General features: G+C 39.0%; 1 protein-coding gene and 1 pseudogene across 16 annotated transcripts in view; one reads left to right on the top strand and one right to left on the bottom strand.

Annotated features, from left to right (window-relative positions):
* The window catches only part of UNC79 (unc-79 homolog, NALCN channel complex subunit), a 240,447-nt gene that overhangs the window by 176,438 nt on the left and 39,223 nt on the right, over positions 1-24,786 (top strand). For all 16 annotated transcript variants that reach the window (XM_033108855.1, XM_033108860.1, XM_033108868.1 and 13 more), the window contains 8 exons: positions 2,844-2,946; positions 5,919-6,059; positions 9,226-9,264; positions 14,748-14,860; positions 14,949-15,034; positions 15,931-16,104; positions 19,089-19,157; positions 22,082-22,192. In XM_033108855.1, the coding sequence (XP_032964746.1) occupies positions 2,844-2,946; positions 5,919-6,059; positions 9,226-9,264; positions 14,748-14,860; positions 14,949-15,034; positions 15,931-16,104; positions 19,089-19,157; positions 22,082-22,192 (836 nt within the window). The remainder of the gene's footprint in view (positions 1-2,843; positions 2,947-5,918; positions 6,060-9,225; positions 9,265-14,747; positions 14,861-14,948; positions 15,035-15,930; positions 16,105-19,088; positions 19,158-22,081; positions 22,193-24,786) is intronic.
* LOC117023425 (26S proteasome regulatory subunit 10B-like) lies at positions 240-1,438 on the bottom strand (annotated as a pseudogene).

The following is a 24,786-nucleotide window of genomic DNA, read 5'->3' as shown; positions in this document are numbered from 1 at the left end:
ACACACATCTGTTATAACTTCTGCTGCAATAAATGCAACATCAACAAATATACAAATTTCATCTGTATCAATCTTAAAGGTAGAATTACTAAATTACTAATTTTTATAATGTTATTCATACATACTTTTATTCATAGACTTTTAATGAGATCATTGCCAATACATACATTGTTTTCCTTAACTTTATTTTTACATTAAGCCACTGTCTGTCATGCAGCCATCAAAATACTTGCAGTAAATTACACAGGTGTGTAGTCCAATTTAGACTCCAGTGTCTTAGAATCAGCTACTTTTCTGACAGTTTTCAGGAAGTCTTCCTGTACTGCAAAGCACAATCAGCACAGATGGCAGGCATACCTGCTTCAGTACAAACGTTTCTCAGGTGTGTTCCATTAGAGTCATCTGAAAGCTCTACAGTGGCTTCATCGTCTATTTACCATGCTTTGTAATGGGGCCTGCATGAATTTCAATATGTCTAATCTTGCTTGTTCATTTGGTAAATCAATATGTATTTTTCTATCTAATCTTCCTGGATAAAGCAAAGTAGGATCCAGCATATCTGTTTGGTTTGTAGTCGTGATCATTTAAACTATAGGTAGAGTGTCAAATCCATCCTTCTGATTCAGTAACTCCATTCAAGTTCTCTGAATCTCTCTATCCGCAGAAGTACCCTCGGAAAACTGCTGACCACCAATAGCATCTGTTTCACCCATAAAGATGATGCATGAGCGATGGCCTCTGGCATAATTAAACATTTCTCTGGTCAGACGAACACTTTCACCAATGTACTTGTCTGCAGTAGAACTAGATACAACCTTGATTGTATGGCTAGGTCTTATTTTCTGGGAAACACAGTATTTAGTAGAAAATAGTTTAAATTTTTGAATAAAGTGGCTTGAACAAGGAAAAAAAAAAAAAAAAAAGAAATTGCAGTCCAGCTGGCTAGCAACAGCGCATGCCAAGAGTGTTTTTCCTGTCCCTGATGGTCCATATAGCAAACAGCCTTTGGAGGTGCTATTCCTACATGCTGGAATAATTCTGGGCTTGTAAGAGGTAATTCTGTCACCTCTCTTAATGCCCAAATCTGTTCTGATAGTCCTCCAATCTCAGAATAAGAAACATTCCTGGGCTCTCCACGAGACATTTTGTAATCCAGTGGACCTACCTCTCTTGGCAGAGATCTCTTGATAGTGTAGTCATATCCAAAGCAACTCTTGTTTCTGGCTTAGCTTACTTTTGTTAAGCTATCAACAACAACCTTATCTTGGTCCATTTGTAGCTTTAACAATGATTTGTTTTCTTCAATCAATTGCTTATGTACTTCACCCACAATCTGCCCAACACTTTGTAGGGCCTTCAGATCATTTTCAGACTCTTCATACTGCTCAGTAAGTTCTTTGAATCGTTCCCTTACTGGACCAGACGGGGCCATTTCCATGCCCGAAGAGCCCAAGCTACATCTTTATGAAAACAATTGGAGATCTTTTTTAACGGTACTCTTGGGTACACGTAGAAAAGAGTGGTATCTCAGAGACAGCTGATAAATAGAGCAGTGAAATTTGGATTCCCATTTGGGATCTTTGGAGGTGACGTAAAGATATTTTCAGATACTTTCTTTTGTCTTTTGGGTCTGCAGGTCTCAGGCTTCTCATAAACACATTTTGTAGCCTTTGATCAGGCAAAGAAGTATGTATAGCCTGGCAGCATTTTGACTCTTCAGAGGCTTCCATACCATTTTTCTCTCTCTCAGATTGAAACACGTGGCCCACTTGGCTAGGTTCCTAAAACTTCTATGTTGATTCCTTTAGAAACCAACTCTCTGAATCATTATCTTTCAGCTTTTAAGGAAAGATCGTGCAGTTTTGTTTTGTTTTTCAGCACCAAGTTTCCAGTTCCTTGAAGAGAAACAGATTCTTTAAAGACCATCAGGTTTTTCTGCCTTCTTTCCTGTTTGAAGAAATAACTCAGAGCTTCAGTTATGACTTTGCAGAACGGGCATTATTCTGGATTGTCACTTTGGGATTCTTCTTGGAGTGCCTCGTTTCCACAATCCGGGAGAGTCTGTCCAGCACTAGTGGTTTTCTTAATGGGGACCAGTCACCTGATTCCAGATTTACTCATCACTAGAGCATGTTGCCAAGATTCTTGCCTCAGATTTCTGTGAAGGCGTCAAAACCCAATGTTTTAAACTGTGTGATGTCAATTGGCTGAAGACACTGGATGTTTCCTTCAAAACACTGCATATTTCATTCTTAAATATTTCAGTTTGAAAAATGAAGTCTTTTGGGGCTTATGATATTAATTTCCCAAAACTGTCCTGAGGTTTCTTAGCTCAAACATCTCCCCTTGCTTAGGGGTGTGGAGTTCTAGGATCTTATTCCTTTCCCAAATTTGCAATGTTTTAGCATCGGTATACATTTGTGATTTTAGAAACATAGTATCTTATTTGTGATTTTAGAAACATAGTATCTTATGGGCAGCTTTCATTTATACCTAGCAAATGAGGGTCGTAACTCATTTAGGGTACCCTTGGATAGATTTCCCCCTTTCTTTCATCTTTGTCCTAGTACCCTGTTGGCGCCTGAACTCTTTCTGAATTTTTCAAGGTCGAGAATCAAAGGGAGAGAAGGAGTCTAGCTCTTAAAACTATACAAGCAGAAACAAATCATAATCTCTCTTGAAATTGTTTTACTTTTGAGAGGTTCATGATGCTATTGGGCTGTCCACGTCATATCCCTGTGAATGTGACTTTGGAGGATTTATAAGAGGAGAATGGGGCTTTTCCTAGTCCCCCAAAACAGATCTTTATTCACCAGTTGTCTCTTTGCTGCTTACCCCCCCAGGTGCCACTAAATCAAGCCTACTGTCAGCACCAAGTATTGTCAGTATGTTTGTGCCAGCACCCGAAGAATTCACAGACGAGCAGCCCACAGTAATGACTGACAAGTAAGCACTCACAGTTGTTTTCTTCACCTTGTTTACAGAATTCCAGAGTTTTCTCATCTTGGTTATGAGAAAGCATCAGAGGAGGCATACTATGCTTTAAGTCATAATTTGTTCTTCAGATGACCACAGCCATACATGTTGATATGCGTTTGTTATTCTAGAAACGCAGTATCATTTGGGCAGCTTTCATTTATGTCAAGGCATTTTTTTTTTTTTTGGTAATTTGGATGAATGAATATCCATTTACTGATTATTCCTAGCAATAATTTCACACAAACAAAATCCCACAACCAGAAGCTCCAACTTGTTAGGGTGGGACTAAGTTTGAGACTTGACCTTATTCCCATCCTGCCAGCAGGATCTGTTCTCTGAATCTCAAACTGGTTATATCATCTCTCAGTTTGTCAGCCTTCAATATCCCCAGATTTCTTTTCGGATAAAGTCCAAATGCCTTAGCTGATAAAGGCGCTTTAGATTGCAAAGGTATGGCCTTACCACTCCTCTCCAGGAACTCTTTCTCTAGCTCCCTCACCTTCTCCAGAGGATGTCTGATGTATTCTCTCCTCTGTGATTTCATAGGTGCCCTTCTCTCTGTACTTTGTCTGCCTGGTGAACTCCTATTCATGCTTCAAGACCCAGCTTCAGGCAAAGATTCCCTGATTTCACAGGGCAGAATTAGTCATGCCAATTTCCAAGTTTCTGTAGTATTCAATGCATCTATCTATTCTACCACTTATCACAGGTATTTTAATTGTTTACGAGGTGTGATCAAACAATACGGTGAATGTTTAAATAAAAAATATTATTACAGTAAAAGACACATTGCCATTAATCCCCCCAAAATACTTCCCCTCGCTTAGAACACACTTACCCCATTGTTCTTGCCACTTTCTGAAGCAGCTCTACAAGTCCTCTTTCGTGAGTGTCTTTAGTCGTGCTGTCATGGCTGCCTCGATGTCCTGAATCATTTTGACTTTGGGGAAGAGCTAGAAGTCACACGGTGCCAGATCCAGTGAATAAGGTGGGTGAGGACACACCGTAATGTTTTTGACAGAAATTGCTGTACATCAGAAGCAATGTGTGACATAGAGCATTGTCATGATGGAGGATGATTTATGGCACACTTTAAAACACACTTTCTCTCAACTGTAGCTCACACCCGACTGACTGCACCGAACAAGCTGAAATTTATCACACACTGTTACTAAGGTTCAATGCACCACTTCCCATATTGAAGATCCCTGCCTTTCTGTTGAATGGCACTTGGCAGCAGCATTCACCATAGTTTTTGATCACAGTAGAAAGTCTCCATGTCACATATTGCTTCTGGTACAGCAATTTCTGTCAAAACATTGCGGTGTGTCCTCATCCACCTTATTCACCAGATCTGGCTCTTCCCTAAAGTCAAAATGACCATGAAAGGTAAACATTTTGAATCTATTCAGGACATCGAGGCAGCCACAACAGCACAATTAAAGACACTCGCGAAAGAGGACTTCCAAACTGTTTCAGAAAGTGGTAAGAACGATGGAATAAGTGTGTTCGAAGTGAGGGGGAGCATTTTGAGGGGGATTAATGGCAATGTGTCTTCCACTGTAATAATTTTTTTAAATTTAAACATTCACTCTAATTTTTTATCATACGTCGTAGTTGTTAGTACATACATGTTCTGTGATAGATTGTGAGTTCCTTAGGGACTGAGACCCTTTCTTGTGTATTTCATACTCTAAGCTCCCTACATATTGCCTGGCACATAAATTCTTGTTCAGTCAGCATGATAAAGAATAAGACTTACAGGATTTCAGGTTTGGAGAGATCCCCTTGGGCCAGAGAGGCTTCCTGGTAAAGGTGACCCAAGTGACAGATAGGGTAGGCTGTGATAGGAGAGGAGGGTGAGGCAGGGGGCTGGTGTGAGGCTCTAGGCAGCTGGCCCCGCTGATGGTCATTCCGGAGATACAGTGGTGCTGTTACTGAACAGCTGGGAACGTCCACATGGGGAGCATCTCGTTGCTTGTGGCGGGCTCTTCTTGTCTCCTCCTTTGGTTTAATTTCCCCATTTTGTGTTACCCTCCAAGTCCCAATCTTTCCTGGTTGCCTTCATGGCTGCCTGTGTGTACACTCCATTTTTTTTTGTTTGTAGTCACACATGTGAGTCCTATATTTTTAAAAAGCAAATTTGTAAGGAATTATATCTAATATTATTTAGGAAGTTTTCAGATGGGTACAGTAGCCATCAGCTCTGGTTCCCTTGCTGTTCCCAGTAGACGTTCCCTTCACTTTATACAGCTGCCCGGCTGTAGCTGAAAAGAAGTGCCCTGGCTTTGGTTGAGATGGATTAATTTGAACCCACGCTAGTTACTACAAAGAGCGGTACATTGCAAGTTACTTAAGAGCAGGTGCCATTGTGTTTTTACATATTACACTCAGTAGGTGTGGTGAGTTCATAAAATGTATCTGAGTGAGTGGTAGAGAAGAGGCAGCGACCCAGACTTCCCCACTTTCTAAAGTACTCTCTTGACTTTACTGTCTCACCACAAATAAGGTAATTTTTTGTTATCTGAAAGCTTAAGAAAACTTCCATTTGGGTCTAGGCGTTTTTCATTTCAACAAATGAAAAACTATCTAGTTTCTGACTAGCCTTAGAAGTAATTTCACGTGCAGAAAATCCCACGGCCAGAAGCTTCAAACTGAGTCCAGTTGGCACTCATTGTAAAAGAAGCAGTAATTCATGAACAGGCCAGACGCTTGTGAGTTTTCAGGGAGCAAAGGAACCTTCCTGGTCTCTGCCATGGTTGCTGGTTCTGTGTCTGTGGTGATGGTGGCATTCGAGTCGCCTGTTTCTTATTAGAATGAGACCACTGACCTCCTTTTGGGGATTTTTCCAAGACTCACCCCAAATGGCTGTGTGTGCTTCTTATATCTTGAAACCATTGCCGGCTTTTATGGAAAGCATCCCTCTGTTTTCTTTGCAGATGCCATGACTGCGGAGCCATTCTTGAAGAATATGATGAGGAAACCCTCGGGCTGGCCATTGTGGTCCTCTCCACCTTCATTCATTTAAGCCCAGACTTGGCAGCCCCGTTGTTGTTGGACATCATGCAGTCTGTGGGAAGGTGAATGTCAGCTTCTGTCTTGTTTGGTAGGAAGGAGCCATATTCAGTCTGTATCTTGAAATAACTACCAGATCGAGCGTGAAACATCTGGTAACCTTATCGGTGCTTGATCTTTGTGGGATCAACTCAGACTAATTTTAAAAACTAAATGGCCCAAACTTTTGGTTGAATTCCCCAGCTGTGTAGGGCCATGAGTCGCAATGGCAGAGTGGAACTAGAGGAGAATGCACTAAGAAAACTCTGTTTGTTGTTCTCTGTTACTATAGGAGCTGATGTATATAACAGTGCTCAGAACTGTGTCTCGTTCCAAGGAAACACTTTATGTGTTTCAGATATTATTGTTATTATTATCTCTCCTTACCTGTTTTCAGATGGATTCCCTAGGCATTTTGTAATGTGGCGGTGGCAAGATTGTGCAACGTGGGACATGGTCATGTGAGGGGATAAATGGAAGTGTAGCAGTTTCACAATTCTGATTCAGAGAAAGGAAGGATGCACACATTTTGGGAACAAGACCTTCAGCCTGACTGAGGGAAGATTCAACTCAGCGGCTTTGAAAATTTTCATGTTAAACTTCCATTTAGTAGAGAGAACATTAGAAGAACAGTGGTATATTTCATGGATAGAAGTAGAGTTCAAATTCGGTAACAACCTGTCGTCCTAGCATGCACAACTTAGAGGAGAGGATTGAATTAAAGTCCCACGAGGGCATCAAGTTCCCAGTCTGTGTTGGCACAGAGCCACGTGCTTCAGGCTGTGGGCACGGCACCCGAGTCCTGACCTCAGGTGCTTTGTGGCTTAGTTGTTGAAGAGGATAGTGATGTGTGGAATGACTGGGTAGCGTATGAGACAGGGCATGATTATGAGCTGCAGGGAGTGGGAAGTGCTAGAAGTTCAGGATGGAAACAATATTTTAGGGGAGTTCTCTTGGATGATGTCGGCAGAAAACTGGATTCTGAAAATTCCTGGTATTTGAAGGGGGGGAAGAGAATGAATCTCAATGGAGCTAAAATTTCATCTTTTTTTAAACGAAGAAATGCTGATTTCAAGTTAAAGACAAACAGGAAAGCATTAAAAACCCCTTGACCCCCCAAAGTATATGATTCCCCTTATCTCTCTTCCCCCAGTGATTCTGTAGTATCCCTAGGAGTATAGAGATGGTATAACTGTGTCACCTCTCATACTTAGAAACAGCCAATAGGAAAAGTAATCCACGAACACGGAGAGATGGAGAGATACGAAAATATTTCATGTAAGCCCTTGATTTTAACCTTGTCGTAATAATCGTGGAATAAACTGTGTATCAACTGTCAGCAATGCTTGTGGAATTGAGAGATTTTATTAATGCAAGGTCACAATTCCTACTGTCAAATACTTTTCCGTTTTAGAATAGATAGAATTATTGTTCTGGTCTGTTACCATCTCCTTGAAATAGCTGATCTAAGTTGTAATAGATATATAGAAGGGTTTTATTTTGTTTTTGTTTGTTTTAACACGAGGAGAGAATAAACTATGTTCAAGAGCATAAACCATGCCAACTATTAGGATGGAAACACATGAGCTTTGAAGAAAAGCAAAGGAGAAATAGTAGCAGATACTTTTTTACAGACTTACATGTACATATGTTTAAATCTCTACCTCCTTTAAGTAGACTAGCAAGAGACAGGGAGAGAACATTTAAAGCAAGCTCCCAGAATTCGTAGCAGCCTACGCCTAATCACCAAACCGGCTAAGGGAACAGATTCGGCAGCCCCCTGATTCAGGGCTTCCTTGCATGCTTCATTTCCACATGAGGTAATGTGGATGTATTGTGAACACTTGGATTATTTATGCTAGTACCACAGGAACTATTTCCAGGGTGTTCTAAGGGTATGTAAGTTCAGTAGGAGCCTTTTATTTATCACCCAAGCCTCTCTGTAGGATTTTGTATTTTGCTCTCTACTTAGATCCCTCTTAAGATTTACCCACCCCTTTTTTCTAGGTACAGCCTTCAAGATCACATTTGCTGTACCCTTAATATTGTTTATTTCATTTGCTAATGTTTATCTATTCATTGTAGTATTATTAGCATGACAGGGTCCATGATGAAAGCAGCTGGGAATGGTGTCTGGTGTTAGTGGTTGCTGACCTTCTACTCCTCTCCAAATGTGTTCTTGGCTCAGCTCACTCTCTTGGGGTCGTCAGCAAATAAATTTGTAGCGTTCTCTTTGCTTCTTCAGTATCTTACTGATCAAGCCATGTTTTTCTAAACCTACAGATTTTGCACATTCTCTTTCTGTACATACAGAATATTCCATGTATACAGAACCATACAGTTACACTTTTCAAAAATTACATGTTTTATATATATACATATACATATATATACATATATATGTGTGTGTATATATATATGTATATATATACATACATATATATATATAATTTTTAACTTTTTTTAAATTGGGGAGTATTGGGGAACAGTGTGTTTTTCCAGGGCCCGTCAGCTCCAAGTCATTGTCCTTCAATCTAGTGGTGGAGGGCGCAGCTCAGCTCTAAGTCCAGTCGCTGTTTTCAGTCTTAGTTGCAGGGGGCGCAGCCCACCATCCCATGTGGGACTTGAACCAGGAACCTTGTTGTTAAGAGCTCGTGCTCTAACCACCTGAGCCATCCGGCTGCCCCTACATGTTATATATTGATTACTTAACTGAATAAATATCTCAATATGTCCTTTCAACCCAACAATTAGCTGACAAATACCTCTATTACCTACTTTACTATCTTAGAGAGGCCTTTACAGTTTGTGGTTTGTTCGTGGTTAGGTTTCGGAGGTTATAGCCAAAGAAATGAATTTGGAGTTGAGTTGACACGGGGATGAATTGGTATCTGTGTCACCTGGCTGCAGAGGCCATTTTGTAGATCGTCTAGGTGATATTAAGCCAACTTAACTTTATGCATTTCTGTGGAAATATCTGATTTGATGCGGAAATCAGGTCTCAGGGAGCAGGTTAAGTTCGACCCTGGAGACTGACCACTGCGTGGAGCCTCTGTCCCTGGTCAACGGACTTGTCAATGGTTTTATGTGTCTCACCATCTAAACTGGAGCCTCAGTGGGTCCTACCACAGTGCTCGTGCATTTTACCATGAAAACCTGATACTCATGTGACTTTGTTTACTTATTTCCTAGATTGGCATCCAGCACGACTTTTTCTAATCAAGCAGAAAGGTAAGGTCCTAAAGAGCTCCAATCTCACTTTCATTTTATCTCTTGTGCATTTTCATTCTGTTTCTAAAACACCAGAGTCTACACCATGGAAGGAATATTTTTAGGTTCAGTTGCAGCTCCAGAGAGTACCGTGTTCATTTTCTGTTCACTCGTTCATTCATTCATTCATTCATTCATTCACTCACTCATTTTAGTCAATAAAAATTTTTAAGCCCACCTGTACCAGCCACTGTGCTAGATACTTAAGTTTCAACCAGGGGCAAACGGGCATGATTCCTGCCTTCCTGGGGCTTACAGTCTATCCGGGAGGCAAACAGGAATAAAATACATACACAAGTTTATAACTGAACAGTGCTAAGTGCTATGAACAAAAAGTATAGTGAGACATGTCTAACATTAATTTATCCAACAAGTATTTATGGGGTGACCACTAGGAACTGAGGGTGTGGTAGTTGACAAAACAGCAAATCCTGGCTCTCACAGAACTTACATTCTAGTTGAGGAGGCAGGCAATAAACAAATTAACAAATAAGAAAACTGAAAACGTAATTTAATACCATGTAGTGCTCAATTCTATCAGCAAAAGTCCAGGAGCCAGCGAGTGACCAGAGGCAGTGTTTGGATATAATGGTCCAGTGCAGGCTCACTGAGGAAATGGTATTGGAACACAACCTGAAAAGGGGGGAGGAGAGTGATCCATGCAGCAATTTGTGGAAAGAATGTTCGAGAGAGAGGAAACAGCGAATGCAAAGACCTCAAGCCGGGGGTGCACCTTGTATACTGGGGGGTTCAGACTAACATAGGCTGGAGCAGAATGAGTGTGAAGAGCGGGAGGGGATGAAGTGGAAAGGTAAGGGGGCGGCCAGGCCAGGTAGAGCCCAGTAGGTCATTGTAAGGAGTTTGGCTTTCACTGAGTGAAATGGAGTGAGGACTGGCATGACTTGTGTTTTGAAAAGATCATTTTGACTTCTGTGCTGAAAACAGGTTATGGAGGAAAACAGATCAAGAGTGGAAGCAGAGGCCATTTCAGTGGTGCAGGTATGAGATGATAAAGGCTTGGTTTAAGGTAGTGAGAAGTGGTCACATTAAGGGTATATTCAGGAAGTATTTTGAAAGTTGAGCCAATAGAATTTGCTGATGGATTGGATGTCAGATGTGAGAGAAAGACAAGAGGTAAGAACGACTCCCAGGTTTTGGTCTGAATCACTGGGTGGATGAGCGTGGCATTTACTAAGATGGGCACACCTAGATGAGAGGTGAGTGGTATATAACAGGCAGACCTGATCTAGTCTGGGTAGTAGTAAAGGAGGGGAGAGGCAGAGGGCTTCCCTTAAGAAGTCATGTTCAAACTAAGATCTGAAAAAAATGAGTTGGGTTTAACTATGCAAATAGTTTTGGGGAAAGCACGTGCAAACATCCTGAGGTGGTAAAGAACATAGTGTGTAGTAGGAACTATGAAAAGGCCAGTGTGGCTACAGAGATGCAAGCTCTTGCTGAGACTGGTTTGTCAGATTGTACAATGCTTATAAACCACATTAAATATTTTGGGCTTCCTTCTCGTGGCAATGATAAGCCATTGAAAGATTTTTAAGCAATGAGGGTGTGTGTGTGTGTGTGTGTGTGTGTGTGTGTGTGTGTGTAGCATGTAGAAAGGTCACTTTGGCTGAAGTGGGGAGAAAGGATCGGAGGAGAGCAGGAATAGATCTGTGTGTGACTTTGGGCACATTTATCTCTTGGCTTTCATTTTCTCATCTATAAAAAAGGGATACTAATACATGACCTTTGTGTGCCACAGAGGTATTTGTTCTGAGGTCCTAGTGACTGAGTAAATGTGATAGCATAACTGTAGCAGGTCTTACAAACGTAAGATAGTGTTGTTGTTATTGCACTTTTATAATTTACGGTTTTAGGGACGTTTGTTTGCTCTTCATTTTATGTTCTATTTAGTCATAGAATTTTTTTTTAGCCTTTTCCCTAGACTTTATTATGAAAAAATTTTAAATATACTGCAAAGTTGAAAGAATTTTGTAATGAACACTCATATACCTATCACCTAGATTCTAAATGAACATTTTACTTGCTTTATTACATATCCAGCCATCACCTTTCTGCCCATCCATCAATCTGGTTTATTCTTGGACGCATTTCAAAGTAAATTTCAGGTATTAGCATACTTCCCTCCGACATTCTCCAGTGAAGTTATGATTAACTAAAGTTCCATTTCTGTTCATGGTTTTTTCTTTTGATGCAAAATTTACATACAAGAAAGGACACATATCTTAAGTGTACATTCACTGAGTTTTGACAAATGCACACACCTGCATAACCCAAAACCTTGTAAGATATAGAACATGCCGTCACTCCCAAAAAGGTCTGTCATGTACCTCCCCAGTTAGTCTCTACCCTCACAGACGCAAACATCATGATTATTTTTCCACCATAGAGCTTCGTACGAGTATAAACGGAATTATGCTGTATATGTTCTTTTGTGTCTGGCTCCTTTTACTAGCATAATGTTTTTGAGATTCATCCATGTTGTTGCATGTATAATTTCTTTTCAGGGCTGAGTAGTATCCCATAGTTTGTTTATTCATTTTCATATTGATGGACATTTGCCTTGTTTCTAATTTGTGGCTATTCTGAATGAAGTTGTTATGACCATTCTTATAGAAGCCCATTTGTAAACAGATGTTTTTGTTTCTCTTAGGTAAATACCTAGGAATGAAATTGTTGGGTTATAGGATAGGTGTTTCATTTTATGAGATACTACCAGAACTTTTCTTTAAAGTGGTTATGCCATTTTGTATTCCCACCAACAATGTATGAAACTTCTGGTTGTTCCACATCTTTGCCCAAAATTGGTGGTGTTAGTCTTTTAAATTTTAGCCATTCTAGTGGGTATCTCATTATAGTTTTAATTTGCATTTCCCTGACAACTAATGCTGTTGAGTATTTTTTTAAGCGTCCTTTATGACCCTCTGTAAATCTTCTTTGGTGGTGCCTGTTCAAAACTTTGTCCACTTTTAACTGGGTTTTTGTCTTTTTATTATTGAGTCACAGAACTTCTTTATATATCCTGAATATCAGTCCTTTCTTAAATATGTTTTTAGAATATTTTCACCCAGTCTGGGATTTGCCTATTCCTTTTTTTTTTTCATATTCCTTTTCTTATTGATATATTTTGATGAGACATCTTTAATTTAGATAAAGTCTAATGTTTTTAAAAATTTAAAACAATTTGTGATTATCGCTTCCTGTTGTCTAAGGAAACTTTGTCTATCCCCAAGTCAGGAAGAGATTCTCCAATGTTTTCCTCTAAAAGTTTTACGGTTTTAGCATTTATATTTAGCATTTATATGATTCAGCTCAAATTAATTTTTTTGTATGGTATGAAGTAGGGGTTGAGCTTCCTTTCTATCCAGGTAGATATATAGTTATTTCAGCACCATGTGAAAAAATGACTTTCCCTTTACCCATTGAATCACTTTGGTATCTGTTAAAATCAAATAACCATAGTGAAGTTGATCTATTTCAAGGCTCTCTATCCTGTTCCATTGAACTATTTGTTGATCCTTGAGCTGACACTACATGGTCTTGATTATTGTAGCTGTGTAGTCAGTCTTGAAGTCAGATCGTGTGAATCCTCCAACTTTGGTCATCTTTTTCAAAACAATTGATTTGGCTAGTCTAGATTCTCCACGTCTCCATGTAAATTTTGGAGTAAGTTTCTCAATTTAGGGAAAAAAAGCCTGCTGGGATTGTATTGAAACTATAAATCATTTTAAAAATAACTGACATCATGAAAGTATCGAGTCTTTCAATTTATGAACATGGTATATATTCTCGTTATATTCAGGTTTATTTTTGTTTGTTTCTCTGCACCATGTTTTGTGATTTTTAGTGTGGAGGTATTGCCCATCCTTTGTTAAATATATTCCCCCAAATTTTGTTTTTTAAATGCCAATGTAAATGGAATTTAAAAAAAATTTTATGTTCCAAATTTTTGCTGCTGGTATATAAATATACAATTGATTTTTTTGTATTAACATTGTAATGCAGTAAGCTCACTTATTAATTGTAGCAGTTTCTTTTTAGATTCCATAGAATCTAAAAGCATTTGTATATGAAAATCATATCATCTGTAAATAGTGACAGTTTCTGATTTCTTTCTGATTTCTATGCCTCTTATTTTTTGTTTTTATGGCCCTATTGCAATGGCCACAACCTTCAGTACGATAATACAGATGTGAGTAAGCATCCATGCCTTGTTCCTGCTCTTTACAGGAGAAGCATTTAATGTCTCATTATTAAATACTTTTCATAGATTAACTTTATCAGATTGAGGAGGTTTCTTTCCTTCTATTTCTACTTTGCTGAGAGTGTTTATCATGAATGTATGTTGAATTTTCTCAAATGCATTTTCTGTATTTGTTGAAATAACTATATGTTTTATTTTTCCTTTTATTCTTTAATGTATTGAATTCTATTGATTGGTTTTTTAACATTAAGTCATTCTTATATTCCTAGGATAAACTCATCTGGTCATGGTCTGTCATCCATATTTATTGTTGGATGAAATGTCCATGAGGACTATTGGTCTTTTTTTTTCTTTGTAAAGCCTTTGTCTGATTTTAGTTTTAGAGCTATGCTAGCCTCATAAAATAAGTTGGGAAGGCTTCTCTCCTTCCCTAATTTTTGAAAGCATTTGTGTAAGTTTGGTGTCATTTCTTCCTGAAGAACATTTTTGACCTATAAGTTTGAACCAGCATTTCAGGGTAGACGTGGCATAATGAAACAGTTCAGGTATGAGGGACTTTTTACCAGTGACCGATTTGAGCTCTTTGATCTCCTCTTTCTTCCTTCTGTTAACTCACCCCCTAATCACTCTGGAAACATCCTTTCTGACACTTGGTTCTGAGGGGCCGGGCCACATCATCATCTCTTGGCTCCCTCTTTCGCTATGCAGAAATGGTACAGAGGGTAAAGGGGGAAAGTGCACATTTCAAAGCCCTGTGCCAACTCAGATGCCCCCCAAGTCTTCCTAGCTCTCCCAATATGAAGGAACGTCTCCCTCCCTGCAGTTTTCCTCCCAGCAGCGCTCTCTCTTAGCCGCCAGTGACACTTCCTTGGGAGAGTCTTGCTAATAATCCTCACCCTGTGTTCTAGTCCTGATGCCATTCTCTGGACTTGTGGCCTTTGCAGGTCACCTTTTCTCTCGGAGCTTCAGAACCCTCCGCTGTGCACTGGGGTGGCTGGAATAGTCTGGGATCACTCTGGCATTTCCTGGTTTTCTCTTTCTAAAAACTTAACAGGATTCTATGTGATTAGAACATTTCATCTCACTGATGAAAATGACAATGAGATATGCCATGAGAGGATTGGTGTGTCAAGGCCCGAACCCTAAATAAATAAGTAAATAAATACTCCAGCTCATGCTGTTTCTTCCATGACTGCTTGCCTTTTCTTTCCCTGTTCCACTCCAGCATGATGGTTCCCGGCAACGCCGCCGGGGTGGCCAAGCAGTTCCTGCGCTGTATCTTCCACCAGCTGGCCCCCAACGGAATCTTCCCGCAGCTGTTCCAGAGCACTATCAAAGGTAATTCACCTGCGGGGAATCCAGACGCCGCAGACGCGGCTAGTCACTGAAAGCTGAATGCTACTAAATCTGATGGTTGACTTTCCAGATGGGACTTTTTTACGGACCTTAGCCACGTCTCTGATGGACTTCAGTGAGCTGAGCTCTGTTGCTGCTCTCAGTCAGCTCTTGGAGGTAGGTTTGCTTTGATGACAGCCCTGCTGCGAAAGAAATTCAAAGTCATTCAATTTAAAAATTAAACATTTTTAAATTTCAAAGTGAAAGTGTAAATTTAAAATGTCAAATCACATTTTAAATATTTTTACTTTTTAGACATTCTCTCAAAATCGCCAACGCACAGACCAGTGTCAGTTGGACATTGCTCTTTTGTGTGGGTTTCCCATTTATTGAAAGCCTCTGAACATCCTCAAGCAAGGGGTGGAAGCCAGCCTGTGTGCACTTATGTCCCCAGGCCTCCCTGGCTTTCGAAATGTGTGCTGTGGAGAGCAGTGTGCACTCTATTGTGGGACTTGGAGTCAAGTTTCACTGCTTATTTAGTGTATCACGAGCTTTGGATTCAAGTCCCGCTTATTTTCTGCATTGCCAGACTTGAACTCCAGTCTCAGCGCCACTGCTTATTCATTGTATCGTGAGACTTGGAGTCATGTCTCAGGTTCTCTGCCTATTAGCTCTCTCAGTTAGCCTGGGGGGTTGTCAGATTGCCGTAGGAACTTTGCTGCTCCTATAGTTGTTACTCTTACTCTTTGGCCAATGGTGTTTCCTGCAAGTATCATTCATTGTCGTCTTAGCACCTAACCACACCAACTGTAGCTCCTTAAAAGAACTTTTTCTTGGTCACATTCCACCTTCTCTTCAGTGAGTGAAAGATCACAATTTTCCCCCTAAGTTTGTCTGAATCAGTCGATTTTGCTCTGGACTCCTCCTGTCAGTTACAATGATTAGTCTATATAGTAGGCACACGACATGCTTGTAGCCTGAATATGTGATTTTTAAAACTGATCTTCACCAAGTAGCTACATGAATTCCCACGCGGTTGCAGCAGTTGATTGCCTATGCTTTTGTGTTTTTAGGGTCTAAATAACAAAAAGAATTTACCAGCAGGGGGTGCTATGCTACGCTGTTTGGAAAACATTGCTACCTTCATGGAAGCTTTGCCCATGGATTCCCCTAGTAGCCTCTGGACCACAATCAGCAACCAGTTTCAGACATTTTTTGCCAAGCTGCCTTCTGTTTTGCCTCTGAAGGTAAGCTGAGCCCAGGCTTTCATTTTAAATTACTTGCTTACCGTTTGCAGACCTTCCGCTAGCAGAGATGCAGGGTCTTGGGTGATTTAATATTTCCTAAGGGACTATAAGGAATCTATTAGTCAAGGAGTAGAGAGTATTATTTAGGTTGTTCCCTCCAGATATTACAGAATGACAGCGAGTGCAGGAGGCATTTTGACTTACTGATTTCATGATTCCAGTTGATTAAAAAAAAAAAAAAAGTCAGGAATACATTAGTAGATAGTGTTTAGCCAGAAATTTTTCTCAAGTGGATATTAAATAAATAATTAATAAGTAAGTAAGTAAATAAATAAGTAAATAAATAATTTTGTCTAAAAGGAGACCAGACATGTAATGTAAAGCTTCAGTTTTAGAGAATTATCTAGAAGGAAGTGATTGCTTGTGCATTTGTGATTAAAATACTTGCAAGACCAGGATGATACTTCTGCTTGACTGCTTTACAATCTGCCCCACCCCCCACCATGCCATCCTCCAAAATACAGACACAATACCTAGCTGGCAATCTGACAGCCTAAGGAACATTTTCAACAGGAACCCATTAAGTTCTAAAACAGAATCCTATACTGTTAAAGCTGGAAGAGACCTATAAGAACCATCCTTCCCAGCGTCCCCATTTTCAGATGGGGGACTGCAAATTCAGAGAGGTGGTGGCAGTGTAAGGATTAGAACTCCAGTCTCCTGACTTCCACTCCAGAGTCCTTTTCCACCTACTGACTTAGGGTCCTTCTAAAGCAGAGGTGAGTTGGAGGCAATCAGGTCTCGCTATAGCAGGGAGAAAACGGTGGCCGGTCGTGGCCATTGCTGTGTCTGTGAACCTCATTTGCTCTATAAGCTTGTTGTGCTTTATGCAGATCAGATAGAAATATGCGACTTGCAACAAAATGAATCACTTGTTAAGCTGACAAGTGAAGTTACACGTTGGCAGCACCTCTTCTAAAATGAGTATTACATGTATATAAAATGTTTTATAAAGACCAGCCACCTCTGATAATACCTTTTTCCAAATTGGGAGATTTGGAAAATATGACCCCAAAATAGGTTCTGTAAGGATGAAAATTTAGGGACCCTGGCTGCTTTCTTTGAGTTTGAAGTTCCTGTGAGAAACAGGAATACCGAGATCTTTACGATCTTTGTTGACTCACAGATCTAGAGTAGCTGACTAAATTCAAGGAAAGAGGAATGTATGTATGCAGTGACTGGGGATACACACATAGGACATCCAGTGCACACATTTTAACATGGCCACATAGATTCACCCTAGAACCTGAGAACCATTCAGGGTCATTCGCTACTCAAGAGCCACACACTCTAAGAGAAGGGGTGGGGCAGCCATGGCAAACTCAAATGCCTATAGGGCTATGCTCTGGTCAAAATATTTAACTTGAGCTCCAACCAGTTGGAAGTATTGCCAGCTGTAAACAACTGGTACGCCTAATGTATGACATTCAGCCCTGCCTACAGGGTCCCTAACTTCAAGGTTATTGAGTGGAATGGAGTGAGATGAGGTCATAAGGACAATTGAGATCCTGGAGAACTGGAAAGTACCAGTCCCTTCTGTAGGGGCATCCGCTGCTCCACTCCAGCTAATTGTTATGTGGGAATGCAGACCTCACCTTGTTGATCTTCCCATGTTTTCCAAGACGATATTTTCTGATTTTTAAAATACTATAGGAACCTGATGAGCAGCCCATTTTCGGCTCCTGGTTCAAAGTAATGTAAATGTCACATCTACTCCCATGGGCATTGAGCAGATTAAATAGATTAATGGTTACCTTAGAAGGCACTTGTGAAATACTTTCAGAATGTGTGTAACAACTTTCCCTGCTAGGTCAGATCTGGGCACTGCCTCTGATCCTCTTCTGCTTTGTTTGTAATCTCTGGGGAAAATTTTAAGCCATTGAAAATCCTTCTGTAGTTTGTTCTCATCAGTTCACAGAATGGATCTCAAACTTCAGTGTGCGACAATGTCCTTAAGGGATGTGCTGAGAAACAGATTCTGGGCCTTATTCTGAGAGTTTTTGATTCCAGAGGGGTGCCACCTGAGGATTTGCATTCTAAAAGTTTCCGGGTAATATGGGTGCTGCAGGTCTAGGGGTTATACTTGGGGAACCACTGGCCTAGTCTGTCGTACCTTAAAGAGGTAAATATTGTAGACAGCTGTAGAGATTTAACTGTAGCCTGCTATTGTGATGTATTTAATAATGTAATGTATTTAATGCATCATTGAGATGTATTTAAGGTGATGTATTTAATGATGTAATAATATTATTGCTTGTTCTTGCTGTAACACTTTTCCCAAATCCCAGTAAACTAGATTTAAAAAGTACCTTTTGAAAAAAAAAAAAAGTGCCTTTTGACATGGAATCTTGCCAAGTACAACTCTAGTGGATGTGTGAGGCATGATTTTCTCTTGTAGGACTTTTACTGCTTTTCCCTAGGTTTTTGTCATACCTTGTAGTAGCAGAGAAAGGGCAGATAAAACTGGGTCTTATTTGGACTAATAAGCCTAATGGTTTTAAATCAGTCTAAGTTGTTGTTTTTTTAAACATGACCTTTTACAAATGAGAGTACCTGTGTAGAGTTGGGCACATTTAATATCTATCTGTGTACTTATCTGTTAGTCCATCATTCCATCCATCCATCCATCCATCCATCCATCCAATTCTTTATCCAACTCTACCTGATTTAATTTTAGGGATATATCTTTCAAGAAATAGTTTAGGAGCTATGCTTAATTATTTAATTGTCTAACATTGTTTAATGAAATTTTTAAAACCTGAGAATGATTTTTTTTTTAACATGAATTTATGGCATGGAAAACTGTGAGGAGATAGCTCTATCTCAGATTTTATTTCCTAAAATAAGTGCTTATAGGAAATGTATGAAACAAAAGATACATGAAGAAGGGTACTGATGTTTACTTTTTTCATATTTGTTCACAGTGTTCTTTAGATTCCAGTTTGAGAATTATGATTTGCCTCTTGAAGATACCCTCTACCAATGCCACAAGGGTATGTATGTTTCAGAAAAAACATAACCAATTGGTTCTTCAGTTATCTTTTAACCGAAAAAGGCATGTAGCAATATTGAAGAAATAGTTATTTCATACTGAATGCTTCACTTTCAACCTCCTTGAAAGTGTCTAGTGTGAAGAGCTCTGATATGTCACAGGATCATTTTTTATAATTGGTCCTCTGAGTCCTGGGCCATGTCCACCAGTCCGTCTTCCATACTATGAACTGGGTGAACCGTCTAAACGCAAATCTTATCGCATTAATTCCTTGCTTAAAAATCTTTGATAATTTCTCATTTCTTTTAGGATAATGTCCAAATTCCTTCATGTGGCATACAAGAAGGTACTTCATTAACTTGCCAGCTTACTGTTCCAGCTTAGTCTTCAGCTACCTGTTCCATCCCCCATGCCTCCTGCCTGTTTCCAGAATCATCATATCCTCAAAACAACCACCATTGTTTTTGAGCATTTACCATATATATGGCAGGAATTGTGCTAACTACTTTACATTTATGATCTTATTTAATTTCATACTTCCTTGCTTTTGCTTAGACCATTTCCTTTGCTTGAAATGTTTTATACCCTTGTCAGGGAGGTGAACTCCTTTTCATTCTTCAAGATGAGAATTTGAATGTCAATTTAAAAAATGCCTGTATTCTCTATAGCAACGTGCTTCTATATCAGATCCTACAATACTTGATGGAGCTCTGTGTATGAGCACTGACACTGTGCTGAAGTCTCCCTAGTGAGACTGTGACCTTCACAAGTCCAGCTCTGTGTCTCATGCACCTTTGTATCCCTGGCTTTATTTCTGGGCTGCCTTATATGAAGTGGTGCAATACTTTGTATAGCAGTGGCTGGTAACTACTGGTTAATATACCAAGAAAGGCACATCTTCTGTAACTTTTTACCTTGAAGGTGCTTTCATAGACTCATGGTTTATGTTGGAAAGTTGCAAAGAGATCATTTAGTCTAATCTGTTAATTTACAGATAAGGAAAGAGGCTGAAAAATAAAGTGTCTCGGCCAGGGTCACACAGCTGGTTAGTGAACGATGTGAGACTTGAACGTAGGGCCTTTGATTCCAATTTCCTTGATTTTGCTGTTGTACCACATTGCCCTACCACCATGCTGCTTTGCTAGATACAAGAGCAAATTTCTGTGTAGGTTTGAATTCAGGTTTCTTTTTTTGACAAATAAGGATGCATCATATATCAACATTACTATATATCCTGTCCCCATTCATCCATCGTTGGTGTTTCCAGGCAACAGCATTTATAAAGAGCAAAGAATACTGTATCAACAGTACTATTTCAAAGAATTTAAGATTTTTTAAATATGGGAAGCACTTACATGGGTTTCTGTGGGGAATACAAACAAATAAAAGACGTAATTCCTATCCTCAGGGACAATTAACATGTAATGAATTTATTTTTGTATCAATAAGGAAAAAAGGATCTCAAAATGCTCATAGCCTTTGATTTAATCATTTATTTTCCAGGAATCTATTCTAAGGAAGAAAATGAAATGCAAATTTCATGCAAAAACATACTTAATGGGACACTGTTTATAATAAAATGTGACTTTTGTGGCCATTAAAATGGATGATTATGAAGAATTAACTAGCATTGAAAATGACATGTTATATTAATAGAATGAAATTAACAAAATGTAGGATTGTAGATGTGTAAGATTTCAACTAATAAACTGGTGTGCAACAAAGAAGGGAAATATATCAAAATGTTATCACTAAGTGGTAGGATTATGCATGACTTTTATTTCCTTGTGTATACTTTCTACAGAACCTTGATTTGCACATGGACCATGTATTACTTTTATAATCCAGACAGTTAGCATTATAGAGGTTGAAAAATCATGGCACAGAAGTCTTTTGGAGCTTGATTCAAATCCTGTCTTCCCTGCAGAGCAATTCTGCCTCTGGAAAATTACCCTGGAATTTGGTTTTTAATTCCATTCAATAGCTGTTAGGCCTTAAGCGAGTGATTTGCCTATTTAACTGCCTCAGCTGCAGAATAGGGATAGTAAAGTTTCAGAGAGTTATGTTGCGGCTCATAGCTAACAATAATGGAGGGCTTACTATTGCCAAGTACTTTACGTACATTATCTCCTTTAATTCTCACAATAACACTAATGAGGTGGAAGCCATTATTGTCTTCATTTTATAGAAGAGAGAACCAAACCCAGAGAGGTTAAATCACTTATTCAAGGTCACAGAGAACTAGAATCTGAAAATACTTGGGTGAGACTCTAGAGCTTGTGTCATTGGCTGTTATACTGTCTCCCCAGGTTTGTTGTAATAGATTTGAGTGAGATAAGCTATATGAAAGTATCCGAGTCCGCCTGATACTTAGGAGGTGCTCAATCAATGTTTCTAAATGACTTATGAAAGCGTATGGTTCTAAAACTGACCTGATAAACATGGCAGGAAGTTGGGCTTATTATCTAAGCCAATAGTTAGTGCTTTGGTACTTACATGTAGGGGTTGGTCTGTGCTATTTGACTCAGACAACAGGCTTCTAGAAGAGCTGGATCTGATGAACCCACAGATGCCTACAGATTCTGAGAAATAGAGTGGACGATCTAATGCAGTTCGCACAGTCTTGATTGCTAGGGGTGGATGCGAAGAGAGGATTGGAGTTAGGTAGCTTTATACATGATGCCATCTGGAAAAATGGATTTTATGTTTTTGAGCAATAAAATGATTAAATCATGCTCTTTGAGCCATTAATTGAAGGTGCAGGTCTGTACTTTTTAGACCAACAGGGTTGCTGCAGTAGCCACCTGGCAACAGATTAGAAATAAAAAAAAGAGTGGTCCCCTTAGTTAAAGTATCATAAGACTTTAATGCTTTTTTAATGAAAATATTAGCAGTTGATCTTGTTTGGCCCCAATCTCATTGCAGAGTTTATTGGAACCATTTTCAAAACTGCTCAGCTTTGTAATTCAGAATGCTGTCTTCACTTTGGCCTACCTGGTGGAGGTGTGTGGCTTATGTTACCGAGCTTTCACTAAGGTAAGGGTGCAAATGTATGTGTTCTGGGAAACTGAAAACTGGCAGAGACGTTTTCTTTCTAATCAGTGTCAAATCCCTGTTAGGTTAATTGCTTCAATATCATTAAAAATGAGTAATTCTACTGAGGTCTAATAAATAATCTTTGAAGAAAACACTTTACACATCCGTATCTTAAATATGCAAATTTGGAGAATTGAGGGTCATATGGTTTAGAAGAGAAGAGGTATTTGGAATGAAATGAGATAACGGTCGAAATGACCTCTTAAAGTCCTTTTCAAGTTCACCATCCCATGATTACTGGGCAGGCCATCACTACATCTTATTTTTATACCCAGAGTGGAAAAATATCGGCTTGTCATTTGTAAAAGCCCGTGGAGAGCGCCTTAATTCTCATTATTTGTCTGTCTTCCCAGTTCTGCGTTCTTGGCCTCTGAGATTGTAATCTCGTCTTTTGTCATCTTGCCTTAATAATGGTTTCTCTCTATTGCATTATCATTTTATCCCCTGCCCCACCAGAGAAGTGGAAAAGTACTGCTTGCCTAGAGCATATAGCAGCAGCCTTGTTGGTGCTGGTAGACACTGTCCTAATGGAAAAGCAGGAGGCAGGGCAAATTGAGAGCATTTCTGTCCTTAAGAACAATGTACAAACGTAACTGTTCCCATTCCCAAGTTTTCCAAGTTCATTTTCAATGGGGTCTCTGTTTCTGTGGTTCTCTCTTGAACCTTCAGAATAGTCCTGTATTCTTGTTGTCCACTTCTATAAGCCCTTTGTTTTCCTCATAAAAATCTAATTTCATATCAAGGATTTTGTTCTATTAAAAACACTCTTCTCTCCTTTCTTTCCATCTTGCGCCCATTCTGCCATGTTCAGTGTTCCATGATAATCTTCTTTTAGTCCCTCTGATTATAAACTATTACTCTGCCTGGAATGATGTCTTCTAACTTCCAAAGTAATCGGTATATATATATATATATATATATATGTATATATATATATATTTTTTTTTTTTTTTCCAAAATCCTTCCTGAAAAATAACCTCGCTCCTTTTTTTCACTTAAAAAATGGATCTGTAAGACACAGCACCAAATAAATTGAAAAGATGTTCTAGTTTTAGAAGTCATTTTCTTTGTGTTTGTTTTATTTAGATTAATGCGTTTTGTTATAGGAAGGCCCATAATGAGTTTATATTTTCTATGTTATGCGTTATAGGTAACAATTACAAGAGGGCTTGCACCTATTTGAATTCGAGATATTCTTGGTTCTCAATACTCATTATACATTATATCCCCTCATAATTTTTCATAACTTTATTGGCCTCCCACTTCTACCTTGTCATCTGCCCTTCCTGTTGTCATCTAGCCTTCCTCATTTCTTCAACTTGAAATGACTGTTACTTATAGAAAGCTTCAATCTAGGGTGTTGGCACCTTCTTTATAGATAATGAGAAACTATAAAAAATAATTAAATAACACTATCTAATTGAGCCTTCTCCCTATTTAGTCAAAAGAAAGGCATGGAAAGGTAAGGATTTTGGAGACTTCTCTTTCTGCCAATCTGGAAGTCTAGATAACCTGAAAACTGTACCACTTGAAACACTAGACATGCTGGATGAAATGTAATAAACATGACTTTAAATATATAGCTAATTTTATAAGAATGAAAGAGACAAAAATGAAAACAAAATTGAAAACCAGAGTGGTAAGCATATAAATTGATATTGCAGAAGTCTTAGGATGAGAGAATTGCTTGTCTTGGTAATTTAGTGGCTTGAATTTTAAAGCCCATAAGGAGAAAGGAGATGAGCTCTTTGGACTATTTCAGGCTGGGAGTTGGAGCTGAGTCATCCCCAGCAGAAAGTCAGAACCCTTGAAAGGCTATCCATTTGGTAAAAATCACCATTGGGTGATTTGGAAAGAATGTAATCTTATATGGCAGTGACAAAGAATGGGATCTGTCTGAGCCTGGGAACTGAGAGACAGATTTATAGTCTTGCTTGAACATTAGTAATCATGAGCCTATCTTTGAACATATTTAGAATTTGAATTTGTAATACTGGCATGCTCTGAACCCCCACGCTGAAAAGTAAATTAACATTGGTATTGAGCACATAATAGCATTGGAGTGTCTAGTAGAAGCAACCTCAAAATCAACTCTCAAACCTCTCTGAAAGGATATGCTTTCAACCGAGGCCCAACAGGGTTCCCATAATTAAAATGCTGATGAGCATGAGCTCACAATCTAAAATTACGAAACATGTGAAGAAATAATCCACCATGAGCTAGATTAGCAGAGTCAAGAAACAGCAAGATTATTCCCCCTAAGGACTTCCAATATTAGAACTATGTGATAGAGACTATAAAAACATACTTTAAATGATAAGCATATAAAAGATGAATTAAAAACACAAAAAGAGATCCAGTTACTTAAAAAAAAAATCCAGATAGATTTGAACAAAGTAGAAATTCTAGAAATGAAATAGTCACTGACATAAAAAAAAAAACTTGATGGACAGGTTAAACAGCAAATTCGACATAGCCAAATAGGGAATTGGCGATACGGAAAAATCTGAACAAATTACATAGCATGCAGCAAA

Source organism: Rhinolophus ferrumequinum, chromosome 6, assembly GCF_004115265.2.
Source record: "Rhinolophus ferrumequinum isolate MPI-CBG mRhiFer1 chromosome 6, mRhiFer1_v1.p, whole genome shotgun sequence".
Lineage (NCBI taxonomy): Eukaryota > Metazoa > Chordata > Mammalia > Chiroptera > Rhinolophidae > Rhinolophus > Rhinolophus ferrumequinum.
The sequence above is the reverse complement of the archived record's forward strand: the minus strand, read 5'-3'. Positions and strand labels throughout refer to the sequence as shown.